General features: G+C 43.9%; 1 protein-coding gene across 1 annotated transcript; it reads left to right on the forward strand.

Moving 5' to 3' along the window:
* The first annotated feature begins 1,641 nt into the window (after window positions 1-1,641).
* Window positions 1,642-4,312, forward strand: LOC125510173 (F-box protein PP2-A13-like). The gene is made up of 3 exons (XM_048675276.1): window positions 1,642-2,259; window positions 2,704-2,822; window positions 3,588-4,312. Exons 1-3 carry the CDS (start codon window positions 1,924-1,926, stop codon window positions 4,036-4,038), a joined length of 906 nt encoding a protein of 301 aa, XP_048531233.1. The 5' UTR covers window positions 1,642-1,923; the 3' UTR covers window positions 4,039-4,312.
* Window positions 4,313-25,657: the final 21,345 nt, after the last annotated feature.

Below are 25,657 nucleotides of genomic sequence, written 5' to 3' on the forward strand. Positions count from 1 at the left end.
GCAACTTCAAGATTCTTGCCCAAACCACTATTTTGTTAAGCACCACTAATGTTGGATTCGTAAACCCATCGTATTCCGCAATGAGGAGCCCATGATCGCGAAAGAGCCATGGTCCCATGTTCATCGCCGTGTTCTAGTCACCCAGACAGCCGAACTGTACCGTGAATAGGTTGTCTTCAATCCTGCGCCATCGTGGTTCCTTCGCCGGGTTCCACGCAGATCTCATATCCGAGTACAAAGCAGAGGGACTAAATCCCTTATCTGTATGAACTTTCGCGATCGCTATCCACTTCGCCGTCACCTGGTTCTCCTGGAATTCCTCCTCCCAGACAAAGTTATCCTCTTCCTCTTCCTGCAATTCGAAGCACTTCAGGAGATCCTTGATCGGTTCCTTCATTGGGCGCGATCCGCCTGCCTCCTCCTGAGATGCCATCTCGAGTTCACTCGAGAAACCCTAACCCTGAGAGGGTTGATCAACCCCACCGTACCCTCGGGAGACCACGACCAGAGGCGCACATGGGGGGAGAGAAACGGTGGATGGAGATAGTTTACTCTCGGCGGTCTCACCGCCATAGGAACTCAAAACCTTAGTGGGTGATTCTTCATTCTACACAGTTTTGACGATCAATTTTTTACCTCTTCTGCTATAGTGTCAATACATTTGGTGGAAGCACCAATAGCAAACACATCGGAAACATTTGTCATGTCTTCCAACGTTCATTTGATGCGTAAGTGGATAGCCATGCACGGCAAAGAAAGTCGGGGACTGTAGGAGCCGACCAGTGTCGTTGGAAGGACCGAACTTTCGAGAAACAATCGGGCTCTCCACTGTCAAACCCCTGTCAAACACCCTACAACGCGTCCACCCCGTGACCCAAGAATTTATTTTAATTTAATTCATAATACTCCTGTACTACGTTCTAAATTTAGGAAACAGAGAAGGAAATCCGTGTGCGACATGCCGGGCATCAACACTCCCACCTAGTCCCAGTTTAGTTCCGTGCCGTGGCAACGCGGTCTCGCGATTTGCGTGCTTGTGTGCATGCGGTGATTGAGCCGGATTTGGATAAGAATGGATAACCCCGCCAGCCTGTCCGCGCGAGCCCCTCCCGTGGAAGTCTCCAGGCGCGACGGGGCTGCTTCCCTCCCTCCAGCTGTACCCCACTCCCTGCACCCACCGCACGGGCCCGTACCCATGGACCGCCCTCTGGTACCCCACACCCATCATCAGCCCCGTGCAGCGGACCGCGTCCACGGACGACGTCCCGTGCTAATGGCGGCCATTAATCCACATCATATCCAACCTGTTTAAACATTAAATCCCGAGTGGGCCGCGCCATGGTCCCGACATTTACGAGCGTGCCCTCCGAGATATTATCGCTGCCTTGAAGCGTCACAAACAGGTCCACTCGGAAGGTAAAAAAGCGTAATTACCAACCACTTTCAGGGGGCAGAAACTAGAAAGGCCGCGTGAACTGCCCATGAGACCCTATCCACGGCCCATTAACCGCCCCCCTTCCTCCCCCCCGCTCGCCGTCTATTTATTCCCCTCGACGACGCTTCCTCCGTCCTTCCGGTTCGTTTATTTATTCCCCCCCCCCCCCTTATTTATTCCCCTCGACGACGCTTCCTCCGTCCTTCCGGTTTGTTTTTTTTTTCCCCCCCCCCCCCTTTCCTTCTGCGACGACGCATTGCTTTTTCCTCAAGCGGGGACTGGAACAAATTCCCGGAGGATTCCATTCGTGCGCGGGCGGGCGTGATCGCGGGCTTCCATTACGGGCGCGGAATCGGCTGCTGGTCGATCGAGGAGCTCCTTCGATTCGGGGATCGGCTTCTCCGCGGGGATTCGGTTCCCATCTGCTGCTACAAAGGGTGTGCGGGGCGGGCCTCTGGGGTCGTTGCGACTGGAGGAGGCGGGGAGCCATGGGGGCGGGGGTCTCGAGCTTTTTCTTCGGCGCGGCGGCGGAGGCTGCGCCGGGTGCTGCGGGCCTGGGCGACCTGCCGGAGCTCTGCGCCGCGCAGGTGCTGCTGCGGCTCGACGCGCCGGAGATCTGCCGCCTCGCGCGCCTCAACCACGCCTTCCGCGGCGCCGCGGGGGCCGACTTCGTGTGGGAGGCCAAGCTGCCGGAGAACTACCGCCACCTCATCGGGTACGTCGAGGGCGGGGGCGAGGAGGGCAGGCGCCGGCGCCGCCGGGCCGGGACCAAGGAGATCTACGCCAGGCTCTCCAGGCCCGTCTCTTTCGACGACGGCACCAAGGTCAGATATTCTTCCACAGGAATATAGGTCCCTTTCCGTGTGATTTTTTTCCAAGCCAAACAGGACCCTCTCATGAGCTTGTCTATGATTTTAACCAGTTAGTCTTGTGCTTGAATCATTGTTATTTTCCGAGTCTGATGTCTTAATCCACATCTGTTTATACTAGCCAAATATTGATATCTTAATCGTTCCAGAGTTAATTAGTGTTAAGGGGAAGAACTATGTACAGTATTTTTTTTTCTTGTACCGTAGCAAATAGTATGTACGTTTTCTTTTCTGAAAAGACGTCTAAAATTGGAGCCTGAATGGCTGATTTAATTATTCTCTGAAATTTAAAACAATTGCAGAACCGAAAACTCTCTTGGTTCCTTTTTATCTGTCTAAAGGGGTTATAACTATTTTTAGTGCTAAATGGCTTATATTTTGTGTGCTTTGTAATTGCAGGAATTTTGGCTAGAGAAGAGCAAAGGTAGGGTTTGTATGGCGCTATCCTCCAAAGCTCTGGTCATAACTGGCATCGATGACAGGAGATATTGGACGCACATGCCGACTACTGAATCAAGGTAAAAATTCCATCTCGCACCTACTACTACTCCGACCACAGTATTTTTTTTCAGTTTGTGTGAGAAAGATGTGATGTTTGAGTTGCAACTTGCAATTAAATGCCGAAACAACATACTTATTGGCGAGATTTTTTTTTTTGAAACGAAAGGGGTTGCCCCCCTGCCCCAACTTTTTATTGAAAAAGCAAATGCAACCAAAGCACACTGTTAACAGCTCTCGGCTCCAGCCAGAAGTAGCCGCAGAAGAATTATTACAGACGATGCAACTAAAAGTCTGAACACCCACAAGACTTATTGGCGAGATTGAGCTGTTCGTTGTTTGTGGTAGAAGATGGGAAATAGCACGTCTACTTTTGCATGCTTCTTCCCCTGAGCACAAGAGGCATTTGAGAATTATGCTCCTGTACATTTAATACATGAAAAATTTGTCCGTTGTTCAGAACATAAACACTATTATAGGAGTAGATGATTAGTTTTATATAAGCTCACTCGCTTGCTGCTCTGGCAGACGCATAAATTCAACATAGAGGAGTGATGACTGCTTTTATCTTATCAGCGCTATCAAAAAGCTAATGTAGACGCAGTCCTTCCAAATGATGGCAGTAGATGTATGTACCTACTCTGTGCCAGTGGAAGATAGTATCAGACTGTGATACCTCGAGCAAATGTTTACATCTGTGCAGTATCTTTCAATGTAATTATATCCTAACACAAATAGGATGCATGATGCCGTGTTCCCTATGCATACGCAATATGCTCATGCAGGTTCCAGTCCGTGGCATACCTTCAGCAAATCTGGTGGTTTGAAGTGGTTGGGGAGCTCGATTTCTGCTTCCCCGTGGGAACCTACAGTTTATACTTCAGGGTTCATCTTGGGAAGTTCAGCAAGCGGTTTGGACGCCGTGTTTGCAGCACCGAGAACGTCCACGGCTGGAACAAGAAGCCGGTGCGCTTCCAGCTCTCCACCTCGGACGGCCAGAATGCATTATCTCAATGCTACCTGGATGAGCCCGGGAGCTGGGTTCTGTACCATGCAGGCGATTTTGTTTCCACGAATCCTGGCCAGGCACTGAAGCTGAAGTTCTCGATGGCGCAGATCGACTGCACGCACACGAAAGGCGGCCTGTGCGTCGACTCGGTGCTTGTGTATCCCAAGGGCTTTCAGCAAGAGAAGGTGGTGACCGGCAAGATCTCGGAGATGCGATCGTCGTCGTAGTTGTAGTGGTGGTGCTTGCACTGCTAGAGTTGTAGAGGAACGCAGCTTGCAGCCCAATCCTATTATCAAGTTGGGCTCTGGTATGCAACGGATGAAACGTCTGTGTAAAGAACTGTAGTCTCAGGGTCTGTGTGGTCAGCTACGTCCGAGAGTGGTTTGTGTGTCGTCCAGTCTTCCCATGGGTAATTTTTTTTCTCTCCCTGGTGCTAAATGAGACTTTGATGCTGCGGATGAAACCGGTTGTGCTGAAATGAGATCAGAGGTTTTGTTTCCATTTTCCTAGTTTGTGTTACTTGTCAGAAACTTCTGTTTTCTTGCTCTGCTGTTATCCTAGTTTCTGTGGTACTACTCTCAATTCTGACTTGATTGTGTTGTTAGACTGGCCATGTTTCTTGGTCCAGTCAGATTTCTGAGCATAACTGCAAAATGCTACTGCTGCTAATTGCATGACTGATCTATGTACTAAATGTTGTGCCTGTTCCCATTCTAGGACAGGCAGATTGCAAGTGTACATGATTAAGTAAGTATCGCGTGAAGGCAATAATACATGTCGCTGCCGCTCGATCCGCCTGGAAGGTTTCGCCAACCTTTTCAAAATGAATAAATAAGGTCTCGCCAAATTGGCATACATGGATTTGTTCCGGTGTCTACACTATATTCAGCTGTCACATGCCCCTTGCAACTTTAGAGTTATTGATTCTCTCTCTCTCTCTCTTCTCTCTTTCATCGTCACCGCCACGATCTTCGTCGTCTGTTCACGGTCATCACCACGACCTTTCATCATTTTTTTATACATGAAAGCATCTCCTTTTCGCTTTTCCCCCCGAGGAATCAACGGTGGGGGGTCGCTTTCCCGGGTTAAGATACGCAGAGCGGCAGAGGCAACCGGTGGAGACGCTAGTTTTCTATCTATCTCATCTCACGGATGCGATCACACACACACACCAATCTCGCATGGTTGACGTGGCTAATTCTTCTCTCTTTCACCCGATTTCTCCATGGAAACATTTGAATATGGCTTGTGCTTTTCATCAGACCTGTGGCCTGGGAGGATGCTGCGCGCATGCGCCCGAGTTGGCGCCGGTGCCCGGGGAAACCGAAGGGATCCCATGACGCGGCTCTGGGCTGGCGCATCGTCTTTCGGCGTGCCCAAGGTTTTGGTTGGATTCGCTGTGGCGCCCGCCCCATCCATTTTCTATGGCCGACCCGACCCTTTGTGCCGGCACCGGCAAACCATCATGAACCTGGCTTCTGCATTCTCGCTTTGTCGTGTCGCCCCGGCAGTGATGCTTGCGCCCGAGCCGTCCGTTGGACCGACCAACCATCGCTCTGTTGCATGCGCTAGTGGTGCTGGTGCTGGTGCAGGTCAGGAGCTTTTGTGCGAGGGGGAGGCGTGCTCGCCGCCAGGAGATCATCGGTTCGTGCGGCGCCCACCGACGTACGCTTTTGACTCCGAACCAACGTCCGCATAGTAGCGATAGGTTGCCAATTTCAGGGTTTAGAATGAATGTACGCTATTCTACTGTCAGAAGTCCAACGCGACGTCAACTGTTTCTTTTTTCTGGTTTTGACAAACCACGGCGCCGCGTCAAAACTGGCATGCCTGGTTTCTGACCGCGATGTACCCACCCGTTTTCCTTGTTGCAGCAACAAGTTTGATCCTTGTTCGCGTGATCCCAATTCTTCTCACGTGTCCATGCATGCCGCTTTTTTTTTTTCTATTACTCTCTGTATAGTTATAGTTTTATTTCGAACTTGGACAAATTAGGAGCAAAACACTACTGATTCCATGCGCATGCCTTGTTTGAACGTAGAAACTATCACGGGGGGAAATATCCTGTGCCACCGAAGTTTTTTTGTCCCTTAATTAAGAAGAAGAAACCGCATGGGACATGTGGTTAGCAAAATCAAAAAAAAAATTTAATTAAGAAGAAGAAGAATATTTCGCAAAAATAAAGAGAAGAAGAATAGAGTTTACACGAGTTACAACACTCCCCAAGAATACAAAACGGATTACTCTCCCGGTATGATAGATTTCAACTTTTTTGCGCCCGCGGTTATCCAGTGTGCCATCTCCCCTTTGATGGTGCTCAAAGAACTGAGGGCGGTGCACTTTTGCCGCGAAACACACAAGCGTTTCTCTCAATCCAAACAACCCAACAGGTTAACATTACAAGCGAAGCCATGCCACTCCTATTGAGGATGTTGTACTCCGCAAGACTAATCCACCAATCCTTGGTGGAGCTAAGTAGAGGCCAAGACAATGTATCGATGCTATCCAGCTGAAGCCATGCTTTGAGCATTTCCTAGAGTCTAGATGTGAACTGGCACTTGAATAGTAGATGATCGACAGTTTCATTCTCACGCTTGCAGACAGGGAAAAGTCTATAGTTTGGCCAACCTCTCTTGGCCAATCTAACCGCGGTCCAAATCCAGTTTTGCATGGCTAGCTACGTAAAGAATTTCACTTTTAGCAGTGACCAAGCTTTCCAAATCATGTGCTCCATCGGAGAGCGAATCATGGCAAGGAATTGTTCCTTGTAGGCAGACTCCACGGAATAGAGACCATTCTCCGTGTGTTTACACACGATGCCGTGTACCATGTCCCCATGGAGCTGGAAGTCGCGGATGCTGACTCAGAGCTGGACGAATTGGTGGAAATGCGTAAGCGAGAAGGCAACAGTTCTCTTGATTTTGGATACCCAAGCATAATCTTTTAGGGCTCCCCTTATCTTCTCATTTTTCCTTGCGGATGCCTCATAGATGAGGGGCACGATGTCCTTGGGCTTTTGGTCATGCACACAAGGGGCGTCCCAGAAAGACGCATGTGCACTATCTCCCACTATGATGGTTGTGAAGGAATAGGAAAAATCATACTCTTTCTCGTCACAAGGGTTCCCCAACTCAACCCACATCTTTGCATGCTCCTTCCATTCAAACCAGAGCCATCTTAGTCTCACTGCCCATGCAAATTTCTTCATGTTAAGCACATCGAGACCTCCATACACAATAGGTTAGCCCGCAATGCCATTCAGCATGATGCGGGAAGAGAGGTGCAAAGCAACACAACAAACCAGTCACGGGAAATGGTAGGGAAGCCCCTCCACTCGATAAGGTCAAGCGGGTATTCCCATCTTACCGAGTCAAAAGCCTTCCGAATGTCAAGTTTGAACATCAGCGTGGGTCTCTTTGATTTATGCAACTAGCATGCAAGATTTCTGACATACATGAAGTTGTCGTGAATGCTTCTTGTCTTGATAAATGCACTTTGGCATGCGAAACAAGTGTGTGCATGTAGCCGACAATTCTTGAGGCGAGGACTTTCACAATAATTGTGGCCACCACATGGATAAGGCTGATGGGGCGATAGTCACCGATTTCCTCAGCCTCCTCCTTCTTTAGAAGAAGAACAACATTCACAGAGTTTAGCCAGTGAAGGTGTGCAGTGCACAGACTTCCAAAGGAGGGGATTTCCTTCATGATGTCCCAACACTTTTTGAAGAAGAGACCTCTGAACCCATCCGGTCCCGACGCCTTGTCTCTTGGCATTTGGTTAATGGCCTCCCTAACCTCCTGCTCAGAGATGGGCTCCCCAGGAGATGTCAAGTCTTGGGGCTCCATGTTGAGCTTTGCTCACTTGAAGTCATCGATCGTAGTCCCACGTTTGCCCATAATATGAGAGAAATGAGAATGGATGATGCTCTCCTTGTGGTCATGCTCAGTGACCCATCCATGGTTGTGCTTGATCCGATAGGTGTGGTTTTTTCTATGCCTTGCATTAACCCAACGGTGGAAGAACTTGGTATTGTCATCACCCGACTTGAGGTTGGCCAATCTCGCACATTGTTTCTTACGCGCACGCTAGAGCAGAGCTAAGCAAAAGATCCTCTTCTTTAGCCTAGAGCAGAGGTCAATTTCAGTAGGTGAAAGGCTTCGATGCTCCTAAGCGATGTCCAGGTGAAGGATGGTCCATAGAGCGGCATGGTGTTGGATTTTGGCGTTGGAGAATAGTCTCCGACTCCACTCGTTAATATAACTGATGACCCACAAGTATAGGGGATCTATCGCAGTCCTTTCGATAAGTAAGAGTGTCGAACCCAACGAGGAGCAGAAGGAAATGACAAGCGGTTTTCAGTAAGGTATTCTCTGCAAGCACTGAAATTATCGGTAATAGATAGTTTTGTGATAAGGTAATTTGTAACGGGTAACAAGTAATAAAAGTAAATAAGGTGCAGCAAGATGGCCCAATCCTTTTTGTAGCAAAGGACAAGCCTGGACAAACTCTTATATAAAGGAAAACGCTCCCGAGGACACATGGGAATTATCGTCAAGCTAGTTTTCATCATGCTCATATGATTCACGTTCGTTACTTTGATAATTTGATATGTGGGTGGACCGGTGCTTGGGTACTGCCCTTACTTGGACAAGCATCCCACTTATGATTAACCCCTCTTGCAAGCATCCACAACTACAAAAGAAGTATTAAGGTAAACCTAACCATAGCATGAAACATGTGGATCCAAATCAGCCCCTTATGAAGCAACACATAAACTAGGGTTTAAGCTTCTGTCACTCTAGCAACCCATCATCTACTTATTACTTCCCAATGCCTTCCCCTAGGCCCAAATAATGGTGATGTGTCATGTAGTCGACGTTCACATGACACCACTAAAGGAGAGACAACATACATCTCATCAAAATATCAAACGAATACCAATTTCACATGACTACTTATAGCAAGACTTCCCCCATGTCCTCAGGAACAAACGTAACTACTCACAAATCATATGCATGTTCATAATCAGAGGGGTAATAATAGGCATAAAAGATCTGAACATATGATCTTCCACCAAATAAACCAACTAGCATCAACTACAAGGAGTAATCAACACTACTAGCAACCCACATGTACCAATCTGAGGTTTTGAGACAAATATTGGATACAAGAGATGAGCTAGGGTTTGAGATGAGATGGTGCTAGTGTAGATGTTGATGGAGATTGACCGCCTCCCGATGAGAGGATCAATGGTGATGACGATGGTGACGATTTCCCCCTCCCGGAGGGATGTTTCCCCGGCAGAACAGCTCCATCGGAGCCCTAGATTGGTTGCGCCAAGGTTCCGCCTCGAGACGGCGGCGCTTCATCCCGAAAGCTTCCTTCTGATTTTTTCCAGGACAAAAGACTTCATATATCAAAAGATGGGCACTGGAGGCCTGCCAGGGGGCCCACGAGAGGAGGGCGCGCCCAGGGGGGTAGGGCGCGCCCCCCACCCTCGTGGATGGTGGGTGCCCCCCTTTGGTGCTTCCTTCACCCAATATTTTTTATATATTCCAAAACTGACTTCAGTGGAGTTTCAGGACTTTTGGAGTTGTGCAGAATAGGTCTCTAATATTTGCTCCTTTTCCAGCCCAGAATTCTAGCTGTCGGCATTCTCCCTCTTCGTGCAAACCTTGTAAAATAAGAGAGAATATGCATAAGTATTGTGACATAATGTGTAATAACAGCTCATAATGCAATAAATATCGATATAAAAGCATGATGCAAAATGGATGTATCAATAACTGACACAATCTTGAACTTCATTAGTGAGCTATTTGTCTGTGCTGGAAATAAACTTTATGCAAGCGTGTTTAAGAATAGATTCTAGTTGATAGTAGATCGTTGTCATTACATCATGGAAAACACAACCTGTTAGAAACATTTTGCTATTTGTTTATCTTTAACTCTTAAAATCAAGGGAAGTGTTGCAATTTTTGACTAGTATGTCTGGGTAATTACTATATTGAGCTGATCAACATGGCTGAATGGGAGGGATTTTAAAAGAAAGATGAGATTAGATTGTGGACTCGTGGAACTTGTGTGTGAGTGGTATTGGGGAATGCAGTATTTCAAAAATTATCCTACGATCACGCAAGATCTATCTAGGTGATGCATAGCAACGAGAGGGGAGAGTGTGTCTACGTACCCTCGTAGACCGAAAGCGGAAGCGTTTAGCAACGCGGTTGATGTAGTCGAATGTCTTCGTGATCCAACCGATCCAAGCACCGAACGTACGGCACCTCCGTGTTCAGCACACTTTCAGCTCGATGACGTCCCTCGAGCTCTTGATTCAGTTGAGGCCGTGGGAGAGTTCCATCAGCATGACGGCGTGGCAACAGTGATGATGAAGTTGCCGGCGCAGGGCTTCGCCTAAGCACTATGACGATATGATCGAGGTGTGTAACTGTGGAGGGGGGCACCGCACACGGCTAAGAGAAGACTTGGTGTGTGTTCTAGGGGTGCCCTCCCCACGTATATAAGGAGGGAGAGGGAGGGAGGCAGCCTAGGGCACGCCCAAGTAGGAGGAATCCTACTTGGGCCCCTAGTCCAATTCGCCCCCCTACCATATTTGTGTTGGGGAACGTAGTAATTTCAAAATATTTCCTATGCACGCGCAAGATCATGGTGATGCATAGCAACGAGAGGGGAGAGTGTCGTCTACGTACCCTCGTAGACCGTAAGCGGAAGCATTATGACAACGCGGTTGATGTAGTCGTACGTCTTCACGATCGACTGATCCTCAGTACCGAATGTACGACACCTCCGCGTTTAGCACACGTTCAGCTCGGTGACATCCCGCAAACTCACGATCCAGTAGAGCTTCCGGGAGGAGCTTCATCAGCACGACGGCATGATGACGGTGTTGATGAAGCTACCGACGCAGGGCTTTGCCTAAGCACCGCTACGATATGACCGAGGTGGATTATGGTGTAGGAGGGCACCGCACACGGCTAAGAGATCAATGATCAATTGCTGTGTTCTAGGGTGCCCCCCTCCCGGGTATATAAAGGAGCAAGGGGGGAGGCCAGCCAGCCCTCCTAGGGCGTGCCAGGAGGAGGAGTCCTCCTCCTAGTAGGAGTAGGACTCCCCTTTCCTACTCCTACTAGGAGGAGGAAAGGAAGAGGGAAGGGGAGAAGGAAGGAGAGGGAGGAAAGGAGGAAAGGGGGGCTGGCCCCTTAGTCCAGTTCGGTTTGGGCTAGGGGGGGGGGCGCCCTGCCTCCCCTCTTCCACCACTTGGCCGATGAGGCCCAATACTTCTTCCCCATATTCCCGTAACTCCCCGGTACTCCTAAAAATACCCGAATCACTCGGAACCTTTCCGATGTCCGAATATAGTCGTCCAATATATCGATCTTTACGTCTCGACCATTTCGAGACTCCTTGTCATGTCCCCGATCTCATCAGGGACTCCGAACTACCTTTGGTACATCAAATCATAGAAACTCATAATACCGATCGTCACCGAATGTTAAGCGTGCGGACCCTACGGGTTCGAGAACTATGTAGACATGACCGAGACACGTCTCCGATTAATAACCAATAGCGGAACCTGGATGCTCATATTGACTCCCACATATTCTATGAAGATCTTTATCGGTCAAACCGCATAACAACATACTTTGTTCCCTTTGTCATCGGTATGTTACTTGCCCGAGATTTGATCGTCGGTATCTCAATACCTAGTTCAATCTCGTTACCGGCAAGTCTCTTTACTCGTTCCGTAATACATCATCCCGCAACTAAATCATTAGTTACAATGCTTGCAAGGCTTATAGTGATGTGCATTACCGAGAGGGCCCATAGATACCTCTCCGACAATCGGAGTGACAAATCCTAATCTCGATCTATACCAACTCAACAAGTACCATCGGAGACACCTGTAGAGCACCTTTATAATCACCCAGTTATATTGTGACATTTGGTAGCACACAAGGTGTTCCTTCGGTACTCGGGAGTTGCATAATCTCATAGTCATAGGAACATGTATAAGTCATGAAGAAAGCAATAGCAACAAACTAAACGATCATCGTGCTAAGCTAACGGATGGGTCAAGTCAATCACATCATTATCTAATGATGTGATCCCGTTAATCAAATGACAACCCATGTCTATGGTTAGGAAACATAACCATCATTGATTCAACGAACTAGTCAAGTAGAGGCAAACCAGTGACACTCTCTTTGTCTATATATTCACACATGTACTAAGTTTCTGGTTAATACAATTCTAGCATGAATAATAAACATTTATCATGATATAAGTAAATAAATAATAACTTTATTATTGCCTCTAGGGCATATTTCCTTCAATTTGGACAAGGGGGAAAGGAAGGAGGGGGGAGGGGAAGGAAGCAGGAGTCCTACTTCATACTTTCCTTTTCCTCATCTCCTTTCCCTTTCTCCCCACGTGGCTGGCCCTATATGAAGGAAATATGCCCTATAGGCAATAATAAAGTTGTTATTTATATTTCCTTATATCATGATAAATGTTTATTATTCATGCTAGAATTGTATTAATTGGAAACTTAGTGCATGTGTGAATACATAGACAAACAGAGTGTCCCTAGTATGCCTCTACTTGACTAGCTCGTTAATAAAAGATGGTTAAGTTTCCTAGCCATAGACATGCATTTTTTGATGAACAGGATCATATCATTAGAGAATGATGTGATGGACAAGACCCATCCGTTAGCTTAGCATAATGATCGTTCAGTTTATTGCTATTGCTTTCTTCATGACTTATACATGTTCCTATGACTATGAGATTATGCAACTCCCGAATACCGGAGGAACACTTAGTGTGCTATCAAACGTCACAATGTAACTGGGTGATCATAAAGATGCTCTACAGGTGTCTCCGATGGTGTTTGTTGAGTTGGCATAGATCAAGATTAGGATTTGTCACTCCGATTGTCGGAGAGGTATCTCTGGGCCCTCTCGGTAATGCACATCACTATAAGCCTTGCAAGCAATGTGAATAATGAGTTAGTTGCGGGATGATGCATTACGGAACGAGTAAAGAGACTTGCCGGTAATGAGATTGAACTAGGTATGATGATACCGATGATTGAATCTCGGACAAGTAACATACCGATGACAAAGGGAACAACGCATGTTGTTATGCGATTTGAACAATAAAGATCTTCGTAGAATATGTAGGAGCAAATATGAGCATCCAGGTTCCGCTATTGGTTAATGACCGGAGATGTGTCTCGGTCATGTCTACATAGTTCTCGAACCCGTAGGGTCCGCACGCTTAACGTTCGATGATGATTTGTATTATGAGTTTATGTGATTTGATGACCGAAGGTTGTTCGGAGTCCCGGATGAGGTCACGGACATGACGAGGAGTCTCGAAATGGTCGGGAGGTAAAGATTCATATATTGGAAGGTTGCATTTGGACATCAGAATGGTTTCGAGTGGTTCGGGCATTTTTTCGGAGTACCGGGAGGTACCGGAACCCCCGGGGAAAGGTATGGGCCTTATGGGCCATAGGAGTGAGGCTAACCTGCCCACAAGGGGCTGGTGCGCCCCCACAAGGGAGGAGGCCGAATTGGACTTGGGGAGGGGGCGCCACCCCCTTTCCTTCTCCGACTCCCTCTCCTTCCCCTTATCCCCCTCCGGTAGAAGGAAAAAAGGGTGGGGCCGAATCCTACTAGGACTGGAGTCCTAGTAGGACTCCCCTCTCCCTGGCGCGCCCCTTGTTGGCCGGCCTCCTCCTCCCCTCCTTTATATACGGGGGCAGGGGAAACCCCAAAGGCACAACAGACAATCTCTTAGCCATGTGCGGTGCCCTCCTTCACAGGTTTACACCTCAGTCTTATTGTCGTAGTGCTTAGGCAAAACCCTACGCCGGTAACTTCATCATTACCGTCACCATGCTGTCGTGTTGACGAAACTCTCCCTCAGCCTCAACTGGATCAAGAGTTTGAGGGACGTGACCGAGCTGTACGTGTGCATATCGCGGAGGTGCCGTGCGTTTGGTACTTGGATTGGTTGGATCACGAAGACGTTCGACTACATCAACCGCGTTACTAAACGCTTCCACTTTCGGTCTACAAGGGTACGTAGACACACTCTCCCCTCTCGTTGCTATGCATATCCTAGATAGATCTTGCGTGATCGTAGGAATTTTTTTGAAATACTGCGTTCCCCAACACTATAGGGGGCGCACCAGCCCCTTGTGGGCTGGTGTGTTCCCTTACTTGGCCCATTAAGCCCATATCTTTGCCGGGGGTTGCCCGGAACCCCTTCTGGTGACCCGGTATCACCCGCAACACTTCCGGTGACCAAATAGCACCGTCCTATATACGAATCTTTACCTCTCTACCATTTCGAGACTCCTCGTCATGTCCGTGATCTCATCTGGGACTCCAAACAAACTTCGGTCATCAAATCACATAACTCATAATACAAATCGTCATCAAGCATTAAGCGTGCGGACCCTACGGGTTCAAGAACTATGTAGACATGATCGAGACACATCTCTGGGAAATAACCAATAGCGGAACCTGGATGCTCATATTGGATCCTACATATTCTACGAAGATCTTTATCGGTCAAACCGCATAACAACATACGTCATTCCCTTTGTCATCGGTATGTTACTTGCCCGAGATTCGATCGTCGGTATCATCACACCTAGTTTCAATCTCGTTACCAGCAAGTCTCTTTACTCGTTCCGTAATGCATCATCCCGCAACTAACTTATTTGTCACATTGCTTGCAAGGCTTATAGTGATGAGCATTACCGAGAGGGCCCAGAGATACCTCTCCGATACATGGAGTGACAAATCCTAATCTCGATCTATTCCAACTCAACAAACACCAGTTACGTTGTGACATTTGATAGCACACAAGGTGTTCCTCCAGTATTCGGGAGTTGCATAATCTCATAGTCTGAGGAACATGTATAAGTCATGATGAAAGCAATAGCAATAAAACTAAACGGTCATTATTCTAAGCTAACTGATGGGTCTTGTCCATCACATCATTCTCTAATGATGTGATCCCATTGATCAAATGACAACACATGTCTATGGTTAGGAAACTTAACCGTCTTTGATTAACGAGCTAGTCTAGTAGAGGCATACTAGGGACACTCTGTTTGTCTATGTTTTCACACATGTACTAAGTTTCCGATTAAGACAATTCTAGCATGAATAATAAACATTTATCATGATATAAGGAAATATAAATAACAACTTTATTATTGCCTCTAGGGCATATTTCCTTCAGTCTCCCACTTGCACTAGAGTCAATAATCTAGTTCACATCGTCATGTGATTTAATACCAATAGTTAACATCTTTATGTGATTAGTTCACATCGCCATGTGACTAATACCCGAAGGGTTTTACTAGAGTCAATAATCTAGTTCACATTGCTATGTGATTAACACCCAAAGAGTACTAAGGTGTGATCATGTTTTGCTTGTGAGAGAAGCTTAGTCAATGGGTCTGTCACATTCAGAGCCGTATGTATTCTACAAATTTTCTATGTCTACAATGCTCTGCATGGAGCTACTCTAGCTAATTGCCCCCACTTTCAATATGTATCTAGATTGACACTCGGAGTCATCCGGATCGGTGTAAAAGCTTGCATCGACGCAACTCTTTACGATGAACTCTTTATCACCTCCATAACCGAGAAATAACTCCTTAGTCTTCTAAGGATAATTTTAACCGCTGTCCAGTGATCCACTCCTGGATTAATATCGTACCCCCTTGCCAAATTCATGGCAAGTTACACAATAGGTTTGGTATACAACACAACATACTTTATAGAACCTATGGCTGAGGCATAGGGAATGACTTTCATTCTCTTTCTATTTTCTACCATGGTCATGTTTTGAGTCTTAGTCAACTTTACACCTTGCAATATAGGCAAGAACTCCTTCTTTGATTGTTCCATTTTGAACTACTTCAAAATCTTGTCAAGGTATGTACTCATTTAAAAAACTTATCAAGCGTCTTGATCTATCTCTATAGATCTTGATGCCCAATATGTAAGCAGCTTCACCAGGGTCTTTCTTTGAAAAACTCCTTTCAAACACTCCTTTATGCTTTCCAGAAAATTCTACATCATTTCCGATCAACAATATGTCATTCACATATACTTATCAGAAAGGTTGTAGTGCTCCCACTCACTTTCTTGTAAATACAGGCTTCACCGCAAGTCTGTATAAAACTATATGCTTTGATCAACTTATCAAAGTGTATATTCCAACTCCGAGATGCTTGCACAAGTCCATAGATGGATCGCTGGAGCTTGCACATTTTGTTAGCACCTTTAGGATTGACAAAACCTTCTGGTTGTATCATATACAACTCTTCTTCAATAAATCCATTAAGGAACGCAGTTTTGATATCCATTTGTCAGATTTCATAAAATGTGGCAATTGCTAACATGATTCGGACAGACTTTAAGCATCGATACAAGTGAGAAAATCTCATCGTAGTCAACATCTTGAATTTTTCAAAAACCCTTTTCGACAAGTCGAGCTTTGTAGATAGTAACACTACTATCAGCGTCCGTCTTCCTCTTGAAGATCCATTTATTCTCAATGGCTTGCTGATCATCGGGCAAGTCCACCAAAGTCCACACTTTGTTCTCATACATGGATTCTATCTCAGATTTCATGGCCTCAAGCCATCTGTCGGAATCTGGGCTCATCATCGCTTCCTCATAGTTCGTAGGTTCATCATGGTCTAGCAACATGAATTCTAGAACAGGATTACTGTACCACTCTGGTGCGGATCGTACTCTGGTTCACCTACGGGGTTCGGTAGTAACTTGATCTGAAGTTTCATGATCATCAACATTAACTTTCTCACTAATTGGTGTAGGCCTCACTGGAACTGATTTCTGTGATGAGCTACTTTCTAATTCGAGAGAAGGTACAATTACCTCATCAAGCTCTACTTTCCTCCCACTCACTTCTTTCGAGAGAAACTCCTTCTCTAGAAAGGATCCACTCTTAGCAACAAAGATCTTGCCTTCGGATCTGTGATAGAAGGTGTACCCAACAGTTTCTTTTGGGTATCCTATGAAGACGCACTTCTCCGATTTGGGTTTGAGCTTATCAGGCTGAAACTTTTTCACATAAGCATCGCAACCCCAAACTTTAAGAAATGACAGATTAGGTTTCTTTCTAAACCACAGTTCATACGGTGTCGTCTCAATGGATTTTTAGACGGTGCCCTATTTGACGTGAATGCAACTGTCTCTAATGCATAACCCCAAAACAATAGTGATAAATCAGTAAGAGACATCATAGATCGCACCATATCTAATAAAGTATGGTTACGATGTTTGAACACACCATTACGCTGTGGTGTTCCAGGTGGCGTGAGTTGTGAAACTATTTCACATTGTTTCAAATGAAGGCCAACTCGTAACTCAAATATTCACCTCCATGATCAGATCGTAGAAACTTTATTTTCTTGTTACAATGATTCTCAACTTCAATCTTAAATTCTTTTAACTTTTCAAATGTTTCAGAATTGTGTTTCATTAAGTAGATATACCCATATCTGCTCAAATCATCTGTGCAGTTCAGAAAATAACGATACCCGTCGCGAGCCTCAACACTCATCGTACCGCATACATCGGTATGTATTATTTCCAATAAGTCAGTGGCTCGTTCCATTGTTCCAGAGAACGGAGTCTTATTCATCTTGCCCATGAGGCATGGTTCACAAGCATCAAGTGATTCACAATCAAGTGATTCCAAAAGTCCACGAGCATGGAGTTTCTTCATGCACTTTACACCAATATGACCTAAACGGCAGTGCCACAAATAAGTTGCACTATCATTATTAACCTTGCATCTTTTGGCTTCAATATTATGAATATGTGTATCACTACAATCGAGATTCAATAAACCATTCACCTTGGGTGTATGACCACAGAAGGTTTTATTCATGTAAACAGAATAACAATTATTCTTTGACTTAAATGAATAGCCGTATTGCAATAAACATGATCCAATCATATTATGCTCAACGCAAACACCAAATAACATTTATTTTAGGTTCAACACTAATCCCGAAGGTAAAGGGAGTGTGCGATGGTGATCTTACTCAACCTTGGAATCACTTCCAACACACATTGTCACCTTGCCCTCAACTAGTCTGTGTTCATTTTATAACTCCTGTTTCAAGTTACTAATCATAGCAACTGAACCAGTATCAAATACCTAGGGGTTACTATGAATACTAGTAACGTACACATCAATAACATGTATATCATATATACTTTTGTTCAATTTGCCATCCTTCTTATCCACCAAGTATTTGGGGCAGTTCCGCTTCCAGTGACCATTTCCTTTGTAGTAGAAGCACTCAGTTTCAGGTTTGGGTCTAGCTTTGGGCTTCTTCATGGGAGTGGCAACTTGCTTGTCATTCTTCTTGAAGTTCCCTTTATTTCCCTTGCCCTTTTACTTGAAACTAGTGGTCTTGTCAACCATCAACACTTGATGCTTTTCTTGATTTCTACCTTCGCCGATTTCAGCATCGCGAAGAGCTTGGGGAATCGCTTTCGTCATCCCTTGCATATTATAGTTCATCATGAAGTTCCAGTAACTTGGTGATAGTGACTAGAGAACTTTGTCAATCACTATCTTATCTCAAAGATTAACTCCCACTTGATTCAAGTGATTGTAGTACTCAGACATTCCGAGCACATGCTCACTGGTTGAGCTATTCTCCTCCATCTTGTAGGAAAAAAATACTTGTCAGAGGTCTCATACCTCTCGACTCGGGCATGAGTCTGAAAAACCAATTCCAACTCTTGGAAAATCTCATATGCTCCATGGTGTTTCAAAACATTTTGAAGTCCCGATTCTAAGCCGTAAAGTATGGTGCACTAAACTATCAAGTAGTCATCATACCGAGCTTGTCAAACGTTCATAACGTCTGCATTTGCTCCTGCAATAGCTCTGTCACCTAGCGGTGCATCAAGGACATAATTTTTCTGTGCAGCAATGAGGATAATCCTCAGATCACGTATCTAGTCCGCATCATTGCTACTATCATCTTTCAACTTATTTTTCTCTAGGTACATATCAAAAATAAACGAGGAGCTACATCGCAAGCTATTGATCTACAACATAATTTGCAAATACTATTAGGACTAAGTTCATGATAAATTAAAGTTCAATTAATCATATTACTTAAGAACTCCCACTTAGATAGACTTCCCTCTAGTCATCTAAATGATCACGTGATCCATATCAACTAAACCATGTCCGATCATCACATGAGATGGAGTAGTTTTCAATGGTGAACATCTTTATGTTGATCATATCTACTATATGATTCATGTTCGACCTTTCGGTCTCATGTTCCGAGGCCATATCTGCATATGCTAGGCTCGTCAAGTTTAACCCGAGTATTCTGCACGTGCAAAACTGGCTTGCACCCATTGTATGTGAATCTAGAGCTTATCACACCCGATCATCACGTGGTCTCTCGGCATGATGAACTGTCGCAACGGTGCATACTCTGGGAGAACACTTATACCTTGAAATTTAGTGAGGGATCATCTTATAATGCTACTGCCGTACTAAACAAAATAAGATGCATAAAAGATAAACATCACATGCAATTAAAATATGTGACATGATATGGCCATCATCATCTTGTGCCTTTGATCTCCATCTCCAAAGTACCGTCATGATCTCCATCATCACCGGCATGACACCATGAACTCCATCATCTTGATCTCTATCAACGTGTCGTCACACGGTCGTCTTGCGAACTATTGCTTTTGCAACTATTGCTATCGCATAGCGATAAAGTAAAGCAATTATATAGCGCTTGCATCTTATGAAATAAAGAGACAACCATAAGCCTCCTGCCAGTTGCCGATAACTTTAACAAAACACGATTATCTCATACAACAAATTATATCACATCATGTCTTGACCATTGATACGTCCATTTTGCATCATGCTTTTATATCAATATTTATTGCATTATGGGCTGTTATTACACATTATGTCACAATACTTATGCCTATTCTCTCTTATTTTACAAGGTTTACATAAAGAGGGAGAATGCCGGCAGCTGGGATACTGGCTGGAAAAGGAGCAAATATTAGAGACCTATTCAGCACAGCTCCAAAAGTCCTGAAACTTCACGGATGATGTTTTCCAAATATATAAAAAACATTGAGCGCAAGAACTTCACCAGGGGGCCACACCCTGCCCACGAGGGTGGGGGGCGCGCCCTACCCCCCTGGGCGCGCCGCCTACCTCGTGGGCCCCCTAGTGGCCCTCCGGTGACCATCTTCTGCTATATGGACTCTTTCGATGGGAAAAAAATCAGAAGCCATCTTCTCGGACGAAACTCCACCGCCACGAGGCGGAACCTTGGCGGAACCAATCTAGGGTTCTGGCAGGACTGTGCTTCCGGGGAAACTTCCCTCCCGGAGGAGGAAATCATCGCCATCGTCATCACCAACGCTCCTCTCATCGGGAGAGGGCAATCTCCATCAACATCTTCATCAGCACCATCTCATCTCAAAACCCTAGTTCATCTCTTGTATCCAATTCTTGTCTCCAAGTCCGGGATTGGTGCTAGTAGGTTGCTAGTAGTGTTAATTACTCCTTGTAGTTGATGCTAGTTGGTTTAATTGGTGGAAGATCATATGTTTAGATCCTATATGCATATTAATACCCCTGTGATTATGAACATGTTTATGCTTTGTGAGTAGTTACTTTTTTTCCTGAGGACATGGGAGAAGTCTTGCTATTAGTAGTCATGTGAATTTGGTATTCGTTCGATATTTTGATGAGATGTATGTTGTCTCTCCTCTAGTGGTGTTATGTAAACATCGACTACATGACACTTCACCACTATTTGGGCCTAGAGGAAGGCATTGGGAAGTAATGAGTAGATGATGGGTTGCTAGAGTGATAGAAGCTTAAACCCTAGTTTATGCGTTGCTTCGTAAGGGGCTGATTTGGATCCATATGTTTCATGCTATGGTTAGGTTTACTTTAATACTTTTGTTGTATTTGCAGATGCTTGCAATAGAGGTTAATCATAAGTGGGATGCTTGTCCAAGTAAGGGCAGCACCCAAGCACCGGTCCACCCACATACCAAATTATCAAAGTACCGAACACGAATCATATGAGCGTGATGAAAACTAGCTTGACGATATTCCCATGTGTCCTCGGGAGCGCTTTACACCATATAAGAGTTTGTCCAGGCTTGTCCTTTGCTACAAAAAGGATTGGGACACCTTGCTGCACCTTATTTACTTTTGTTACTTTTTGCTTGTTACAAATTATCCTATCACAAAACTATCTGTTACCACTTATTTCAGTACTTGCAGAGAATACCTTGCTGGAAACCGCTTATCATTTCCTTCTGCTCCTCGTTGGGTTCGACACTCTTACTTATCGAAAGGACTATGATAGATCCCCTATACTTGTGGGTCATCAAGACTCTTTTCTGGCGCCATTGCCGGGGAGTGAAGCGCCTTTGGTAAGGAAAAATTTATATAGTGTGCTGAAATTTACTGTCACTTGTTACTATGGAAAGTAATCCTCTGAGGGGCTTGTTCGGGGTATCTTCACCCCGACCAGTAGAGCAAAGAGTTTCTCCTCAACCTACTGAACCTACTGAAAATGAAAATGCTTGCTTTGAAATTCCTTTGGGTATGGTAGAAAAACTGCTAGCTAATCCTTTTTTGGGAGATGGAACAAAACATCCTGATGAGCATCTAATATATGTGGATGAAGTTTGTGGATTATTTAAGCTTGCAGGTGTACCCGGAGATGTTGTTAAGAAGAAGGTCTTTCCCTTATCTTTGAGGGGAGATGCATCGACATGGTATAGGCTATGTGATGATATGGAGTCTTGGAATTACAAACGATTGAAATTGGAATTTCATCAAAAGTTTTATCCTATGCATCTTGTTCATCGTGATCGAAATTATATATATAATTTTTGGCCTCGCGAAGGAGAAAGCATCGCTCAAGCTTGGGGGAGGCTTAAATCAATGTTATATTCATGCCCCAATCATGAGCTCTCAAGAGAAATGATTATTCAAAAATTTTATGCTCGGCTTTCTGATAACAATCGCACCATGCTTGATACTTCTTGTGCTGGCTCTTTTATGATGAAGACTATTGAATTCAAATGGGATTTATTGGAAAGAATTAAACACAACTCTGAAGATTGGGACCTCGACAATGGTAAGGAGTCAGGTATGACACCTAGTTTTGATTGTGTTAAATCTTTTATGGATACCGATATTTTTCGTAAATTTAGCACTAAATATGGACTTGACTCTGAGATAGTAGCTTCTTTCTGTGAATCTTTTGCTGCTTATGTTGATCTCCCCAAGGAGAAGTGGTTTAAATATCATCCTCCCATAAAAGTAAAAGTAGTTGCACCTATTAAAGTTGAAGAAAAGACTATTACTTATAATGATCCTATTGTTCCTACTTCTTATGTTGAGAAACCACCTTTCCCTGTTAGGATAAAGGATCATGCTAAAGCTTCAACTGTGGTTCGTAAAAGCAATATTAAAACATATACACCTCCTGAGCAAGTTAAAGTTGAACCTAATATTGCTATTGTTAAAGATCTCTTCTCTGATAATATAGATGGGCATGTTATTTATTTCTATGATGAAACTGCTAGAATTGCTAAACCTCGTGATGCAGATAAACCTAGACCTGTGATAGGCATGCATGTTATTTCTGTTAAAATAGGAGATCCTTGTTATCATGGCTTATGTGATATGGGTGCTAGTGCTAGTGCAATACCTGTTGACTTATACAACAAAAATATGCATGACATTGCACCTGTTGAGTTAGAAGATACTGATGTCACAATTAAACTCGCTAATAGAGATACTATTTCACCAATGGGAATTGTTAGAGATGTTGAAGTCTTGTGTGGGAAAACTAAATATCCTGCTGATTTTCTTGTTCTTGGTTCCCCACAAGATAGCTTCTGTCCCATTATATTTGGTAGACCCTTCTTAAATACTATTAATGCTACCATAGATTGCAAAAGAGATGTTGTTACTGTCGGTTTAGATGATATGACTCATGAATTTAATTTTTCTAAATTTAGTAGACAACATCGTGAAGAAGAATTACCTAGTAAAGATGAAATTATTGGTCTTGCCTCTATTGTCGTACCTCCTAGTGATCCTTTAGAACAATATTTGCTAGACCATGAAAATGATATGTTTATGAATGAAAGAAGGGAATTAGATGAAGTATTCTTTAAACAGGAACCTATTCTGAAACATAGTTTACCTGTTGAAATCCTAGGAGATCCTCCTCCACCCAAGGGTGATCCCGTGTTTGAGCTTAAACCATTACCGGATACTCTTAAATATGCTTATCTTGATGAGAAAAAGATATATCCTATTATTATCAGTGCTAACCTTTCAGAACATGAAGAAGAGAGATTATTGAAAATTCTGAAGAAGCACCGTGCCGCTATTGGGTATACTCTTGATGATCTTAAGGGCATTAGTCCCACTCTATGTCAACATAAAATTAATTTGGAAGAAGATGCTAAACCAGTTCGTGATCATCAACGCCGGCTGAATCCTAAAATGAAAGAAGTGGTAAGAAAGGAGATACTAAAGATCCTTGAGGCAGGTATAATTTACCCCGTTGCTGATAGTTAGTGGGTAAGCCCTGTCCATTGTGTCCCTAAGAAGGGAGGTATTACTGTTGTTCCTAATGATAAAGATGAATTGATTCCTCAAAGAATTATTACTGGTTATAGGATGGTAATTGATTTCCGCAAATTAAATAAGGCTACTAAAAAAGATCATTACCCCTTTCCTTATATCGATCAAATGCTAGAAAGATTATCCAAAAATACACATTTTTGCTTTCTAGATGGTTATTATAGTTTCTCTCAAATACCTGTGTCAGCCAAAGATCAATCAAAGACTACTTTTACATGCCCTTTTGGTACTTTTGCTTATAGTCGTATGCCTTTTGGTTTATGTAATGCACCTGCTACCTTTCAAAGATGCATGATGGCTATATTCTCTGACTTTTGTGAAAAGATTTGTGAGGATTTCATGGATGACTTTTCCGTCTATGGATCTTCTTTTGATGATTGCTTGAGCAACCTTGATCGAGTTTTGCAGAGATGTGAAGAAACTAATCTTGTCTTGAATTGGGAAAAGTGCCACTTTATGGTTAATGAAGGTATTGTCTTGGGGCATAAAGTTTCTGAAAGTGGTATTGAAGTTGATAAAGCCAAGGTTGATGCTATTGAAAAGATGCCATGTCCCAAGGACATCAAAGGTATAAAAGTTTCCTTGGTCATGCCGGTTTTTATAGGAGGTTCATTAAGGACTTCTCAAAAATCTCTCGGCCTCTGACTAATTTATTACAAAAAGATATACCATTTGTCTTTGATGATGATTGTGTAGAAGCATTTGAAATACTTAAGACATCATTGATCTCTGCACCTATTGTTCAGCCACCTGATTGGAATTTACCCTTTGAAATTATGTGCGATGCTAGTGATTATGCTGTAGGTGCTGTTCTAGGGCAAAGAGGTGATAAGAAACTAAATGTTATTCAATATGCTAGTAAAACTCTAGACAATGCTCAAAGAAATTATGCTACAACTGAAAAAGAATTCTTAGCAGTTGTATTTGCCTGTAATAAGTTTAGACCTTATATTGTTGATTCTAAAGTAACTATTCACACTGACCATGCTGCTATTAAATATCTTATGGAAAAGAAAGATGCTAAACCTAGACTTATTACATGGGTTCTCTTGCTACAAGAATTTGATTTACATATTGTTGATAGAAAAGGAGTTGAGAACCCAGTTGCAGACAACTTGTCTAGGTTAGAAAATGTGCTTGATGACCCACTACCTATTGATGATAGCTTTCCTGATGAGCAATTAAATGCCATAATTGCTTCTCATACTGCTCCATGGTATGCTGATTATGCTAATTACATTGTTTCTAAGTTTATACCACCTAGTTTCATATACCAGTAAAAGAAAAAGTTCTTCTATGATTTGAGGCATTACTTTTGGGATGACCCACATCTTTATAAAGGAGTAGATGGTGTTATTAGACGTTGTGTACCTGAGCATGAACAGGAACAGATCCTACGCAAGTGTCACTCCGAAGCTTATGGAGGGCACCATGCTGGAGATAGAACTTCACATAAGGTACTACAATCTGGTTTTTATTGGCCTACTCTCTTCAAGGATGCCCGTAAGTTTGTCTTATCTTGTGATGAATGTCAAAGAATTGGTAATATTAGTAGACGTCAAGAAATGCCTATGAATTATTCACTTTTTATTGAACCATTTGATGTTTGGGGCTTTGACTATATGGGACCTTTTCCTTCCTCTAATGGTTATACTCATATTTTAGTTGCTGTTGATTATGTTACTAAGTGGGTAGAAGCTATTCCAACTAGTAGTGCTGATCATAACACTTCTATTAAAATGCTTAAAGAAGTTATCTTTCGAAGGTTTGGAGTCCCTAGATATTTAATGACTAATGGTGGTTCACATTTTATTCATGGTGCTTTCCGTAAAATGCTTGCTAAATATGATGTTAATCATAGAATTGCATCCCCTTATCACCCTCAGTCTAGTGGTAAAGTAGAATTGAGTAATAGAGAACTCAAATTAATTTTGCAAAAGACTGTTAATAGGTCCAGAAAGAATTGGTCCAAGAAACTTGATGATGCATTATGGGCCTATAGAACTGCATATAAAAATCCTATGGGTATGTCTCCGTATAAAATGGTCTATGGAAAAGCATGTCACT

Source organism: Triticum urartu, chromosome 1, assembly GCF_003073215.2.
Source record: "Triticum urartu cultivar G1812 chromosome 1, Tu2.1, whole genome shotgun sequence".
NCBI classification, from domain to species: Eukaryota; Viridiplantae; Streptophyta; class Magnoliopsida; order Poales; family Poaceae; genus Triticum; species Triticum urartu.

Bases quoted from the DNA above. Each gene is read 5' to 3' on its own strand.
- LOC125510173 (XM_048675276.1), top strand. From the start codon at position 1,924: ATGGGGGCGGGGGTCTCGAGCTTTTTCTTCGGCGCGGCGGCGGAGGCT. The intron at 2,260-2,703 runs GTCAGATATTCT...TTGTAATTGCAG, and splicing joins CTTTCGACGACGGCACCAAG to GAATTTTGGCTAGAGAAGAG. The intron at 2,823-3,587 runs GTAAAAATTCCA...ATGCTCATGCAG, and splicing joins ATGCCGACTACTGAATCAAG to GTTCCAGTCCGTGGCATACC.